Source organism: Protopterus annectens, chromosome 12.part0 (assembly GCF_019279795.1).
Source record: "Protopterus annectens isolate FY-2018-M chromosome 12.part0, PAN1.0, whole genome shotgun sequence".
Lineage (NCBI taxonomy): Eukaryota > Metazoa > Chordata > Ceratodontiformes > Protopteridae > Protopterus > Protopterus annectens.
Window position 1 is genome coordinate 481843849 of NC_056746.1, and position 16163 is coordinate 481860011.

General features: G+C 35.6%; 1 protein-coding gene across 4 annotated transcripts in view; it reads left to right on the forward strand.

Moving 5' to 3' along the window:
- LOC122816649 (IQ domain-containing protein E-like) overlaps window positions 1–16163 on the forward strand; it is a 292142-nt gene that overhangs the window by 86598 nt on the left and 189381 nt on the right. For all 4 annotated transcript variants that reach the window (XM_044089582.1, XM_044089585.1, XM_044089584.1 and 1 more), the window contains exon 5: window positions 1186–1255. In XM_044089582.1, the coding sequence (XP_043945517.1) occupies window positions 1186–1255 (70 nt within the window). The remainder of the gene's footprint in view (window positions 1–1185; window positions 1256–16163) is intronic.

Genomic DNA, 16163 nt, shown 5'->3' on the forward strand with positions numbered 1-16163 from the left:
ACTGTGTGGCATAGGCTGAAATTATGAATACTGCCTTATCCTTACAATGGAGTCTGATTGTCAAAGAGTCTGTCACTATGTCTAATGACATCTCTCACTGTCTTCTGATGCCTCTTTCTCACCACAGTTCCCATACCATTTCCAGTCTGTCCTCCTCCTAATAGTTTGCCTGAAGACCTTGGATACTGAGGGTTGTAGTTAGCCCCTGAAGCTTAGGTTTAGGATCCATTAATTTACATTTTCACTGGGTTGACCCTGTTGGGCAGGTCTGCTGTCAGAAGGATCCCATGGAGAAAAGCTCTCAGTAGTACATTAGTGGTAGTGCATTAGTTGTATTCAAAAAATGAACTGGTGTGAATGAAAAGATGCTGGAATTAATCACATCATGGTTAATGTTATCGTTAAAATGGGTAGCCTATTACAGTATCCTGAAGCAAAGTATAAGTGCTGGAAAAAGATCAGTACAGAATAGAGAGGGCCAAGTGTTAGAATGTGGCCTGAGATGAATGGCAGCTGTGAAGTCACCACAGAGATGTTTAACCAGCATTAGAACTAGTAAATAGATTGGTACAGCTGGTAGTACATAACACAGCAGAGTAAAGATGTTTTTCTAGCATTTTCTTCCTGTCATGGAATTACATTGTTAAGTGAGCACTTGCCTGCAGTTCTGGCCTGAAGAAGATATATATATATATATATATATATATATATATATATATATATGACATATACAACCACACACACCCTAACCCTAACTCACTTAACCCTAACTCACTTAACCCACCCTATCCCCACAGACCGTCAATACACTTACTACCCCTGCCTCGAACGTCGTCTGTCACTTCGCATACTCACACAGCCTTTCCCCATGTCGGCATCCTCGGCGTTGGTGTTGTCATCCGTCTTGTCGGTCTTCTGCATTGTCTGTCGGTCTTCTGCGCTGTAAGTCAGGTAGAACCATATATATATATATATATATATATATATATGTGTGTGTGTGTGTGTGTGTGTGTGTGTATATATATATATATATATATATATATATATATATATATATATACACATATATATATATGTGTGTGTGTGTGTGTGGTAGGCATGACTATTTAGGCTTAGGGATAGGTAAAAATGAATGCATAAAAACATTATAAAAAATATTTTATAATCACACATTTATCATTTTAGGAAGTTACAGACAGATGCAAAGATTTCCACTGAACAGCTGAAAAAGGCCTTAGAAAAATTTCAAGGAGAGGTAAGTTGTTTCCACATCTGTAAATTTTGGGGTTGTGCTTCCTTAGACTTGTGTAGTAGCTTTCATGCATCTGGTATAAATGAATACCTCTGGAGTATTTCTTATAGTTTTGTAATGTTCACATTCATAAGTCTGCATTCACTTAAACTGTCTAGATTATACAAGAATGAGGCTTTCATTTTCAGGCTTCTTTAACGTGAAGGTACTTGATCCTAATCAGAGATAACTATTTTGCAGGTTAAAATACGACTGTTATTTATGTTGGCAATGTCCATAAGGCAAGCATAGGGACAACACATTGGTGATTTAATTTACCTACTAAAATGTTAGCCTCTTGGTCACTTCAGGATTTATTCAGTGCTGAAATTATTAATTTACTTGCAGATCTGTTCCCTATTAGGTTTACTTTAGAACCCAAACATATTCAATGTGTGTAACCAAATGTGATAGAAGATGCAGAGGTAGAAGGTAAAATAAAAACTATAAAAAAAAAAAAAACAACCAGTAATCTCTCAGGAAATTAGAATTTATTAACCACTTTTGTCCATTTTATATAAGTAATTTATTTGTTGTGAATCACTCGTGTGGATTCCCCTTTTGTTGCACTGTATCCAACAAATAGACTGGACCATTTGGTCAGTGTTTTATGTTACTAACATAATGGTCTTTCAAAACAAAAAGTAGGCTGATGAATCTCCTTACCCAATGAACTTTTCATGATATCTATTAATTGTGTAAGTAAACCACAAAATTCCTTCTGCGAGTTTTGAATATTCTGCAACTCAGCCATATCTAGAAATGATGGGGGCTGTTGATGGGAAAATACTTCGTAGTACAGGGAACTTTATTGGCAAATTAGATTAAATGCCACTTCCCCACCAAGTTGGAATGAAGGGGTATCTATCAAGAGTCTTTTAAAATTTAAAGCAGGAAGAATATGATGTTTGTATTTATTTAAATAATTCCACTTTTTTTAATATTGTCTGTTTTTATAACATTTGCATGTTTTCTGTATTTAAAATTAAGTTTTGCATGTTTTTTGTGGTGCCATGTGATTTATAGACACATGATTTGTGATAAGTTATTTAAATGTTCTAGGCAAAGATTTTCATTACACTGGTAAAGTCTGTAGATTGTGCATAAAAGTACTGCAGTTCACAGCCACTATTTGTCACTTCAGAAAGATCAATTCCACAAAAAAATCCCTTAAAATGTCCAGCAATGAAAATGGACCCATGTTGTATATATTAAAAACAAAAATAATTTATTAAATGTGTGCATACACACAGGAAAATAACTGTAACAATTAGTAACAAACTTAGTGCATTCATCCATTAAAATGTCAGGACTTCTTCAGAGTTCAATCATAACAGAAATTAATATCCTTAAATAGTCCATTTTTCTACCACTCCCATCTTTCTCAATTAATTGAATAATGAGGAAAGAAAATAACAAATACATTTAGTTAATTACAATTCTTAGGTTCTACAAACAAATTGTTGAACACCAATAGTATTCTTCTAAACCAATTAAAAATAGTACCAAACAAGAAAAATAAGTTAAAAATATACATATATATATATATATATATATATATATATATATATATATATATATGTTAGTCTTATACATATATTAGCATATATGTTACATGTGGTAAAAATAGTTACCCTTGCAACAATAAGGTCCAATGTAATAACTAAGTGCCTTCATTTTTAAAAAGCTAGATAAAGAAACATGGTCATTCAGACCTCCTGGTCCAGTTGCATTAGTTCTTATTTGTCATTCGGTTCCTTTACATTCCAATCTAATCTTTGGTGGTCCTCACCTTTGGTCACTTTCTACCACTTCTGTAATATAGAACCTAAAACTGTGGCCATTGTTTTTTTTTCAATATGCCTCCAAAGGGTGTTTGACTTAGTTCTTGTTTTTAATATCCCTAACATGTCATATATTCGCTGCTTTAATCTTCTCTCTGTTTTTCCAATATAAAATGAGGGACAATCCATGCATAACGCAATGTAAACAACCATTTCAGTATCACAGTTATATCTTTTAGGACAGAAAACTTTGCCATACACATAGATGTTTATGAATTTCCCTAAAATAATAAATTTACTCTGGGAGCACCTCCCACACTTTTTCATCTCTCTAGTTATAGCTAATCTCCCCCCCCCATTCCTAGCTTCCAAAAAGTTTTTTTTTTAAGTTCCAATCTCTCCTGTATATAACCACGGGTACTGTTCCAATCCTATCCTTGTCCATCACCCAGTATAATAAAATGTCCACTTATTAGTCACAATATCTCTGATTGCTTCAGCATCCTTATTATATGCATTAATGAAGCCCATTTTTAATCTATTATTGATATCATCATGGCTCTCAAAAAGGGGTGAAACAGTACCTATAAGGGGTTTATATGTGCCAATAGTCCTTTCATACGATACTTCCTTCATGAAGTAAAAAACAAAAAAAAGGAAAAACGTATTCGAGATAGGAGTGATTATACAAGTCAGAAGGCATATCCAAACCCCCGTTTAGTGGGAAGGAGAGTATGAAGAAGTGAGACACCTTAACCATTATAGCCAGCCCTGATCTCTAAGTATACTCACCTTGAGACCATCAGGGGAAGGGAACTTCAAAAACTGTGAAAAATATGCTTTGCTTATACAGACTTGGCATTCAAAGAATTTGGTAACCCCAGCGTTGAATAGTAGCAACCCACAATTTTAAACTTTGTAAGTACAGTGTGAATTTAGCCATGACTGTTTTCACTTTTCAGTCACATCTTTGTACAAAGACAGTTAATTGTTTAACCCATTTAATGACCAAGTAAGACACTAAGCCATTTTTATTTTTAAGCTCAAAATTATATTTGTATTCACTGTTTTTGTGCTAGAACACTAGCTCAAGACTACTCTTCCTAAACAAATCCGGATATTTTCCATAGCATCATATAATAACACACTAACTTATTACTGTGCAAAATCTCTGTTTTTCACTGGCAGATTAACATTTATAATACAAACAAAGAACTGAAAAGTGTACTGTTAAAAAAACAATATCTCTAAAAAATCCTGAACTGCTTTAGCCATTGGTATGTTAACAAAGGGACAGAGGAAATGTGTAGTGGTGCCTGCAGCACTGTCATATGTGCTGTCATGTATGTGGTGGATTTTTGTGATGCCCTAACTAGGAGAAACTACTGACACTGGCACATCACCACATAATGTCAGTCAGCTCCAGCCCTAACCACTAATGCCATATTTAACAGACATTTGTCTTTTGATCCATCACAGGGAGGGGTGTCGAGCCATGGACAGAAATCCCACCCCACCCTCCATCCCTCTGTGAATAGATGAACTGACAAAATGTCACTCCTTCCCACCTCACCCTCCCCAACTCCTCCAATGACTGAACCACAAATCAATATCACTTCACTAGGGTCACAATCAGGGTCCCATCCCTTTGTGCCACAGAGCCATGGTTGTTAGGCCTGCTAACATTACCTAAAATAATTTTAACCCTTGTCATATATGGCTAACCCACTGCAGAAACACAGCTGGTGTTATACTGGTCTTGTAACTTAGCAGTAGTAATGGTCTGACTAATATTTCATTTCTAGAGTTACATTCTGTTTCGCATCTAAATGATGTTATCATTATAGTGCAATACGACTACAAGGAAAATAATGCAGCTACGGTCTGTTTTTAAAATGTAAGAGTTGTTTCGATTTAACTTTCAAATTTTCTGCCCTGGGCTGTATCTTGAAGATTCAAACATAGTTATGATTTTTTTTTAAGAATTCTGATCAGTACTTTCTATAACAATAGCATTATAGAGATTTAATCTGATATTGCTTATTTTGGGGAAAATTCATTTCATTACAGAATTTCTGATGCTTTTACAGGTTCAACTTTTTTTAATTTTTTTCACGCTGGGGGTCTCACTAATGATAAGTGGCCTTTTCATCTATAATTGCACTACATTACACATAAAGGATCTACTCATATGTTCAGTCAGAAATATTTGCAAACATTGAAGAAGATTTGGCTCAGAGGACAAGCTGTTATGTCTTCACAATCCATATTTGTGTTGTTTAATGATACCTATTTTTGTTAGAAAAATGAATAAAATTAAGAGAGATATGAACAAGTACGCCAAAAGCAAGGTGTACCCGTTTTCAGCAGGTTCCTATGCCAATGGCCATGAGAGAACCAATAGCAAGGCAGCCAGGGAAGAGGAAGTGATCTCAGAGACAAGATTACATCAGCAGCAGCATACGCATTCTCAACCATACAACCAGAATGATGATGGGGTGAGATGGTCTGAGAAACTGAGAAGTAAGGAACAGCAGCCCCATTTTTCGGGGAAAACCTATAAAGACTGTGTTGTTCAGGGGGCCAGACTGAAGAATGGGAGAAGCAGGAGTCAGCGGCGGAACAACTGATAGACATGGCCTTTGCACTAATGGACACTGCAAGTGCTGATAATGACGGTACAGCCACTAATTGTGTTGATGGACAGGCACAAGTTGCTAATGATTATAATTTTAACAATGAGATTGAAGCTTTATATAATTCTGAAGGTATGGTTAGTAACAACGAAAATTTGGTTCCAATAAGGGACTTTAATGTGCAAGTTAATGGCAATGCAATTATTCAAGATGTTTTGAGTAACGTTTGTTTAAATACAGATGTAGCCTTGGCACTAATGGACACTGTAAGTGCTGATAATGACTGTATGGTCGTTAATTGTGTTGATGGACAGGCACAAGTTGCTAATTATTGTAATTTTAACAATGAGATTGAAGCTTTATATAATTCTGAAGGTATGTTAGTAACAATAAAAATTTGGTTCCAATAAGGAACTTTAATGCGCAAGTTAATGGCAATGTGATTATTCAAGATGTTTTGGGTAATGTTTGTTTAAATGCAGATGTAGTCATTGGTTCCATCGACAATTTTTATGAAATGGAAATTAGGGTTGAACCTTGTGTAATATTGAATGAAGCCCAAGATTTTAAGGTCTATAATTACTCGGGCAGAATAATAGGTGTAGAGCATGCTAATCTCCTGGCAAAAGGATTCACCTTTGTTCCTAGTAGGAGGGGGAAGATAGCTGACACACTAATAGATCTTAAGTGCTTTACTGGAAAACTTAATTTAAAGGTATGGTTTAATGATAGTGAGCCTACTTTGGATATACCAGGAAATAGGCTTAAAAAACGCAGTGTATTTAACCCTCCCACAAATAATCTAATAAGAACATATGAAAAAGTATGTGAAAAGGAGATTAGGCATGTATACAAACAAAATAATAAAAAGTATGTTAACAACTTTACCCAGGATAAGGAGAATTTGTTAATGGATTTAGCCTGGGATGTTAATATTCGTACAATGAAGCCTGATATGAGGAACGGAGTGGTCATTATGGACAAGGGGGATTACCTAAATGGTATGAATGTTATTTTAATAGACGGAACATATGAGGAGGTATCATTGAATGAAGTACATATATCATATAAAAAATAGATCTATGTTTGGATGGTATGTTGTTTCAAGGACAGATAAATGAAGATGAACATAGTTATATGGTAAATCAACACCCTATGGTTTCCAATATATTTGGGATAGCTAAAATAGATAAAAGACTTAATAATCCTAAGTTTAGACCAATTGTGGATGGAAAGTGATCAAAAACATGCTTCATTAGTAAATTCCTGGATTTTCATTTACAAAAAGGGATGACGATTTTTCCCTATATAACAAAAGATTCATGGCAGTTTTTGGAAAGGTTGGATAAGTTAACACTAGATGAAAATACTATTATGGTTACTATTGATGTTTGCAACCTATTTTCTGTTATTCCTCACCATGAAGGTTGTGATTGGTTAGAGACCCAGCTAATTAAGACAGGTATATATGACCAGAATGACATAAATAAGTATGTCACCCTTATGGAGGTTGTTTAAAAAAACAATTACATTTATTTTGAAGGACAATATTATAGACAGTTAACAGGAGTTGCAATGGGGGCAGCATGTGCCCCCATTTTTGCTAACTATGTTATGTCCTTCTGGGGACAGCAATATATAATGGAAGGGGTTATTTAAGTAAAATTCAGTATTACACTAGGTTTTTGGACAATCTATTTGTTGTATGGGAGGGTACTGAATTTGAGCTTAAACAATTCCTTGAATATGTTGATACCACAGTGAATTTTTTGTAATTTACATATAATTATAGTGAAACACACATTCCTTATTTAGATGTGGATTTGACATTTAACAAAGAAGATAAAAAGCTGAAATCGGCCATTTATAGGAAGCCCACCTTTTCAAATTGCTACTTGGAATATAATAGCTGGCACCCAGCCCATCAGAAAAAATCAATTGTGAAAGGGCAAATGGTACGGGCAGCTAGGACGGTTACCGCATAGAATTAATTCATTAATGAATTGTTTTTTATTAAACAGTTGTTTTGTAAGAGAGGGTACCCACATGAAATGTTAAATAAAATAAGTGACAAACTCAAACAAAAATGTAAGATTGGCCTTTATAAGCCAATTTTAGCAGGTGGGGATGGGCTAAGTGTAAGTTTGCAAAGTAAGGAAGGTGGCATGAAAAATAACTATTCTGTGAGCTTCATTACAACATTCAACTTGAACACCTGTAATGTGGTGGATATTATTCAAAATAACTGGGAAATTGTGAATTATGACCATAATGTAGGACAGATAGCAGGTAAACTGCCAAAGATAGTTTACAAGAAGGATAGATCCTTTAAGAATATTTTGGAGGCAGGTAATTATGCAAACACCATGTATAAGCCTAGAAGTAAAGGGAATTTTAAGTGCAGAACGTGCACATTTTGTCCATTTATATTGGAAACCGGTGACCGGTATAAGTTAAATGACACCTCCATATTTATTAATGGGCATTTCAATTGCTGTAGCCTTAATGTAGTATAAGTGGCAAAGTGTCAGCAATGCCCCATATATTATGTAGGGAAAACTAGTAGGCATTTTAAAAACGGAATTGCTGAACATTTATTAGATATCAGACATGGTAGGTTGACTAATGCCTTAAGTAGGCATATAAGAGAGCATAGGGACCATGAATTTAAGTTTTTAGCCATTCAGCAAGTTGTTAAGGATTCTCAGGGAAGAAATTTGGATATACATCTAGATATATGTGAGTTAAAATGGCAATTGTGTTTAAACACAACTGAGTACCCGGGCATTAATGAGGCTACTGCCATTAAATGTGTTTTAAAACTGAAGAATTTTATAGGATAGAATATGTTTTGCACCTGCATTTTTTATTGAATGTATATATTATGTATTTGTTTCAAATACAATTTTATGTATTGACATATTTTTAAATGATGTTTCCTATTGTTGTTTGCTAAAGTAATTAATTGGTTAATTGTTTCAATTAGTTGTTAAGGCTGGGTGGGGATGTATGGATTGTTCTGAGGAAGTTCCTTGAAGTGGGAAGAATGCGCTTAACTGTTATTAAAGTTTGTACTCTTCAGTTGCTGTGCTGTGCTGTGCTTTGTTTAGTTTTACTTTTTTGAATCTTTGCCTGAGCAGAATTCCCTATATCTGCATGAAGCCTTTATCCATTTGATCCTTGGTATTCAGAAAAAGGCTTACTGTGCCATGGACACCTTTACTCAGAAGATTTTCTCAGTGTAGTAAGCCTGAGCGATTCCGAGACCACTCTCCCTCAACAGCACTGCATAGGCACCAAATACAGCATAGAGAATGGGGTCACTGGCAAAGCTACATGCAAATTCAGCAGTCTAGGACGGAGCTAGTGCTAATTAGCCATGTAATGTCCGCAGGCAATAGTACCAGCAGAGCATGGTGAAGCAATATGGAGATTTGTTCTACTGTATTATTTTGGTTGTGAGGAGGAAAAAGTGTATGCTGTCTTTTACTGCCATACATTCCTATGATTGTACTGGGTCTCTTAGCATGACTGCAGGTGGCTGTCATAAAGCCATCTGTGTGTGTGTGTGTGTGTGTGTGTGTGTGTGTGTGTGTGTGTGTGTGTGTGTGTGTGTGTGTGTGTGTGTGTGCGTGCATGCACACACACATGAGTACGTTGATAGGTGCCTTTGCAGCTATGATGCATGACTTTATGGGGGAACAATAGCACCATGAGTTCTGACAGCAAAGTATTTAGTTCAGGGACAAGATAATATGCCACTAATAAGGTGTTTCTCTGTACAGCTCTAGGTTGTCCCTTAAATGCAGATTATCTCCACCACACTAATTGGCAGTCCTGCATTGTCCAATTAATACTGGTGGTAATAATTTTTCTAAATCCTAAGTAATATGTTTCACCATACAGTAACATTTGATGTATTATAGTGTTCTTGTAGCAGTTCCCATTGTTTTATAATTACTAAACTATAATCAGAAACCTTTTATCAAAATCACACACACAAATCTATTGCTTCCTTGCAGAAAGCAGCCTTTGAAGTGTTACTTTATTGGACTCTTGTGTCTTATCAAGCAGTCCACAGTACTGCATGAACACATCTTTAATTATGGTGGTCTTCTTTAAGTATTACTTTTAAATGCAAAAACCAAAGTGGTGGAAAACATCCTACCTGCTCAGTAACCTTCTACTTCACCTAGCAATCACTGATCAAGTAAAATTAGATCAATAAATATTGACATTAGTTGAATCTAAAACAAATGTTATTGCTTATGCTACATAGTAACAAGCAAACATTGTCTATACTATACTATATTATATGACATGAAGAGAAAGAAGATTGAATGCTACTAATTAGTATCTTTCTTAATTAGTTTAGGGTAATTATATTGTTAGGACACTGTGATTTTAAAGTGAAAAATTAAAATGGGAAGGCCCAGCTCCAGCACTGGGGAACCTGATTGGTGTGTGTAACTCTGTGATATCTATCCTTCCTGGGTAACCTGATTGGTGTGTTTAACTCAATGATACCTATCCTTCCTGGGTAACTTCATTGGTATATTTAACTCTGTGATACCCATCCATCCTGGGTAACCTCATTGGTGTGTATAAGTCTATGATACCTAACCTCATTGGTGTGTTTAACACTATGATACCCATCCTTCCTGAGTAACCTCATTGGTGTGTTTAACTCTATAATACCCATCCTTCCTGAGTAACCTCATTGGTGTGTTTAACTCTATAATACCCATCCTTCCTGGGTAACCTCATTGGTGTGTTTAACTCTATGATAGCCATCCTTCTTCTCATATTTTACAGTTGTTTTTCTCTGAATCTGACACAGGTGAAGGGTAGGGCAGAGACAGTGATATCACAGATAAGGCCTACCAGGTCTTTTCTGTTGTTATTCCAGTTCAAATCTTGATCCCGATGTTCACACTGAAAAAAAATCTGTTTTGATGACTAAATAAGTTAAGCTTTCAAAGTGTTTGGCCACCACATTCTAAGCCAAGACCTTCACAAGCATTGCCATTAATGCTTTGAGTCCACCTGAAGTTCTAGCATCCTAATCCTTATTCAGGCTTTACACCCACCTCCACTCCCTAGTCCCTAAGTCACACCACCATATCATACAATACCTTAAAGTGCCTCCCATCTTGGTGCCTTGCCTCATCTCTTGTCCATTTTGCTTCTCTTCTTTTCAGGTTTCTTTTTCAGCTGTTTGAATACATACTGTATTAATAGATTCCTGCTGATATAATTCCTAATCTCTGCTTGTCTGTACCTTTCTAGCAACTGCTAGTTCCTGCCATCCCTGTATCAAATCCTTGTCCTTCACCCTTGTCTGGCTTGCTCTTTTCGTACATCTCTAATTATCCCATCCTCTTACTCAGTCCTTATTAAAAGTTGTGTTATAATGTAAAACCAAACAAGTCATTCACAGACTTGTTTCCTACCCAAAGTGTTTACTCTGACCTATTTAAATGAATGTAAGACACTTTTAGGAAACTTAAGGTGCAGTCAGGCAATCACCTATTATAATCTGATACTACCTGACACAAAAAATCTTGCAGTAATTTAATGTTCTTCAATTTTTCAAGTTTACACCTTTTTAGATGGGAGGTACACTATATATTTTGTGCCTTCTATGAAACTTTTTTTTTATTATTTTAAGATTTTCATAAACATTAAGGAAATAAAACTCATTAACCTCGGTAATTAAATATGAGCACAAATATATTCCAATATATTTAACAACAGAAGCATGTGTGGGCCACAGAAGTATGTTCTGAAACTAAATGTAAACTAAATGTAATTCACTGGCTAAACATTCTACATATTGTTTAGATTTGAAGAAATTTCTGTTTTTTATAGTGGATGCTGTCAGCCTAGACAATTTTTCAGAGGATTACAACACACTATTTGAGTGCCGAGAAGCACAATGGCATATTAGATTGCAGGCTGATAAGGAACTGGGCTTAAATTAATTTATTAACATTAAATGTTTTTTACTGGCACGGAGACTTTAAAAATGTCTTTTGAAGTGGTTTTATCTTTTGTATGCTTTGTATTTTGATACAGTATTGCTTTAAAAAATTTTTAACAATTAATTGGTTTAGAGATATCATTGGTTCCTGGTGATTATGTGGTTCAGTACCTCGAGTTTTAAATGTAAATGTAGTGTTTTATTCTGAAGATGTTCTTGGTAAAATAAAAAGAATGAAGTGGTCAGTCTTTAGTAGGACTTGGATTGGTTTTGGTTTTCAGTTTATAGTGTTCTATGCCACGGTCGTTTGGTTTTATTGGTCTTCTGTGAGGAATTTCAAGCATGTTTGGAGAAGTTTATTACAAGATGCTAATATGGATTTATTCATGCACCTGGTGCTGTGGTCTCAGAAGTTTGTGGACTTTTGGAAAACATGAAGACAAGAAGTCAACCAAACCTTTTGCCTGGGACATTGCTGAGTAAAACTTCACATCACGATAATGATCCAGTCAACCTCTTGAGTTGGGATGGGAGAGACGAATCCTCTTCTGTTGTCGAAGTAAAAGGTATGAATATAACTATTGGTGATTTAATCAAAAGCATTGACAATCCGTTCACTGGAACAGTGTCGTTCAACAATTGCCATACTGAATTTAGTTCTAATAATGTAGGTGGATTGGACACTCTGAATTGGCCCTAGGCATGAGTGTGTGCATGTGTGTGCCTTCTGTGGAAGGTTGGGCGCCAGGCTGGCAACTCAACACTGTAAAACTCCACTGCCAATCATGAGCGGACAGGTGATCTGCTGTGGCGACCCCTAACCGGGAAAAGCCGAAAAGAAGAAGAAAAAGGATGGCACATTTATTTTGAATGACTCTGACACTTGCAAAAGAGACAGTTTTCAACTAGAAGAAAATGGTCTCCAAATTGAAAACCTGGCAGTATGAGTTTTTTTTTTTTTTTTTATTTGTAAGAGTGTATCAGAGCTGAACATGTTCCTTTTGGTCTAAGGATTTTAAAATTTCCTAATAGAGTGAAGGCTGATGATAAACTTTATGGGGACTTGGTCAAGTTGTTTAATGATACTGGGATTTCATTAATGAGATTAATAGGAGATGATTACAAGCTTAAGCTCCACCAGTTAGTAGAATAAATCTGAGATTTTGATGAGAAAATCAAAAAGATATTTTCTTTCACAGCATAGTACATTGTATTACAGAATTACTGCTAAAATCACTAGACTGGTTTCTACTATTATAAATAAAAAATGGGGGGAATTACAAAGAGGCTTGGAAGCTTATGAATTTGGGGCAGCTTATTTGAGAAAATACTTAAAAGTTGTCAACAAGTTCAACAAAAGTCAGGTTGGGTGTGCTGTCCCGACAATTGTTAGCAGTAAGAATGACATTTCCAACCCAGGTTTATTGGATCAGGTGCAAGCCTCAGCAAGGAATCACATCAATGAACAACCCCCGGTTTTGTCACTGGCCTCTTTTATTTTGAATACCCTGGTTCTGTAAGGACTCAAAAATGGCAACTCAAGGGGAAAAGGCAGGGCAGGGGAAGAGGGAAAGGAAGGAGGGAGAATAGAAGGAGCATACTGAGGCTGTGAATTTAAGTGATTTCATGCTGAAAGGTGATCATTTATCAGTTCTTTCCAAAGGTTTCCCCTTCATTCCTACCCAGTCTGCTAATTTAGCTAAAGTCCTCATTGATTTAAATCATAAACTGAATCTAAGATACTTATTACATGACATTCCCCAGTTTGACAACAGAAGTAGGAAGTTAAACCACCAAAAGTACCTTCAGTCAACATTCTGCAAGTCTTTCATGATGTTTGTGAGGAAGACTTATGGAAGAGGTTGGGAAAGAAAGCTAAATTTTACAACATGTCTTACAACAAAATATTTGCCTTAAGAGAATTGTCCAATAATAGGAACATTTGAGTAATGAAGGCAGACAAAGATAGGGTGGTGGTGATTATGAATACCATTGATTATACACTGGCCATGAACAACCTTCATTGTGACCAGAACTGTTCTAAGGAAACATCTGTAAAGAGAATTAAGAAGTTCTCTGGCATTGACACCATTTTGTTTGACTTACTTTGTCAAGATTTTATTGATTATGATCTGTACACTTATTTGAATGTTGACCATCCAAAATGACCAGGTTGTTCAATATTCCTAAGGTTCACGAAAACAGAACAACCCCACCATTCAGACCTGTGGTTGTGGCACACTTTTACAAAACAGAACCAGTTTCAGTATATTTAAACCATTTACTAAACCCAATAGTACAAAATTCTGACTTTTACTTGAGAGACACAGGTACATTAAAATCAGACATTAAATACACGCCCAACACATCACGTGACCCGCAGCCATGGTCATGTGACTAATACATTAAAATAATTACATTACTTATAATTTTAAGACATAGACAAGTAAAATTAGATAAAATTCATACATACATATATTTGCTTACTTTTGTATACTTATATTTACATGCACATATATATACGCAAATACATTACCTATATTACTTTAACTTAGTGTGTTGTATTTTTATTAGAACAGGTTTTAAGGAAACATCAAAATTTAATCCAGGGGATGTATTAGCTGCTAGCCTTACTATCCACTCATATTCTTTATTATCTAAATGATTACATAAGTCCCCTTCCCTGATAGAGCTAACAACACGTTCTATTACTCTAAACTTGAAACTGTGTGTAGAACCACAATTTAAAATATGCTTAGATAGAGCTCTATCAGGGGAGGGGACTTATGTAATCATTTAGATAATAAAGAATATGAGTGGATAGTAAGGCTAGCAGCTAATACATCCCCTGGATTAAATTTTGATGTTTCCTTAAAACCTGTTCTAATAAAAATACAACACACTAAGTTAAAGTAATATAGGTAATGTATTTGCGTATATATATGTGCATGTAAATATAAGTCCACAAAAGTAAGCAAATATATGTATGTATGAATTTTATCTAATTTTACTTGTCTATGTCTTAAAATTATAAGTAATGTAATTATTTTAATGTATTAGTCACATGACCATGGCTGCGGGTCACGTGATGTGTTGGGCGTGTATTTAATGTCTGATTTTAATGTACCTGTGTCTATCATTGAAAAAGGGTCTTGTACCTGAAAGCTTTGTGTTTGATAAAGGTGTGGTTTTTTACCTCAACTTTTTTGTTGTGCTTTGTACTTTTGACTCTGCAGCAGTATATACTTGGTGTTCCTTTGGTGCTTTATACTGCAAGTTGGGTTTTTCAGCCTGTAGCAGCCAAATATGGAGTCTAGAAATCGTTTAAAGCATCTCTTTGAAAAAGAGATTAATCCTTTGTTACTTGTTACAACAGAGATTCCTGTACTTCAACACAAGACTACCACTGTTTCATCTACTAATGCGTTGGACTTTGAACATAAAGTACAAATATTGGAAAGGAAGGTTGGTACCTATAAGCGTTTGCAATGGCAACGTTTTAGCTTTGATGCTTATCTGGAAAAAGGTATTGCACCACGTGGTTTGAGGGTATTAAAAATGCCCTCATATGGAAATACATATCCTGAACTGTTAAAGCAGTGGCAGTGCTTAAATTTGAAGTTAAGCCATGACTATATGGTACTTATGAATAAGTTCTTTAGTGACATTGAGAATGAAATGAAAAAGAAATTCTCACACTGGAAGATGAACTTTTATCTTTGTCATGTTTTTCATCCATGCAAACTGTTTACCAGTCCATGTTGGATAGGCTAGCCACCATGGATGATCGACTAGAAACTGTGAAAAAAAGAAAACTTGTACGTGACATGGGAGATTACCAATCAGGTAATATTTTCTCATGGCCTAAAGTTGAAAGAACTGTTCCACAAGTGAATAAACCTAACAACTTTAATAGTGAATCTGTACCTACAACAATGAAGCAGAAAGCATATACTACACCTTTAAATTCCCTAGATGAGTTTCCCCTGTTAACAACTAATGCTTTGAACTTGGAGCCAGAACTGCTATCCTCTTCACATAGTGATGACATCACTGAGGGCGCGGCAGCTCTAAGTAGCACTGTGGCTTGTGTAGTTACTGAATCTGCTTCTACATCTACTGCTTCAACAGCTACTAATGAAGGCGGGCTTGGGTTGTCTTTACGATCTTCACAACAAACTCTAAATAATTTCTTTAAACCTTTTCAACTGCAGCAAGCGGAACGTATCAAAGAACGCTCAAACAGCTCGAGGTCAACGTCGAGGGGAAGAAGTAAACATAGGAACAATATGGTAGTGCAGGACAATAAACGGAAGAATGAGAGCCCCCCAAAGCAACTGAAATTAGCCAGAAGGCAGTAGCAGGCATAGTAAATCTATCTTCCTTTGTTGTGAATGACCATCATTATTCTCTTTTGAGCAAAGGTATGAATTTTATACCTACAAGTGTGGAAGACATGGTAAAAGTTA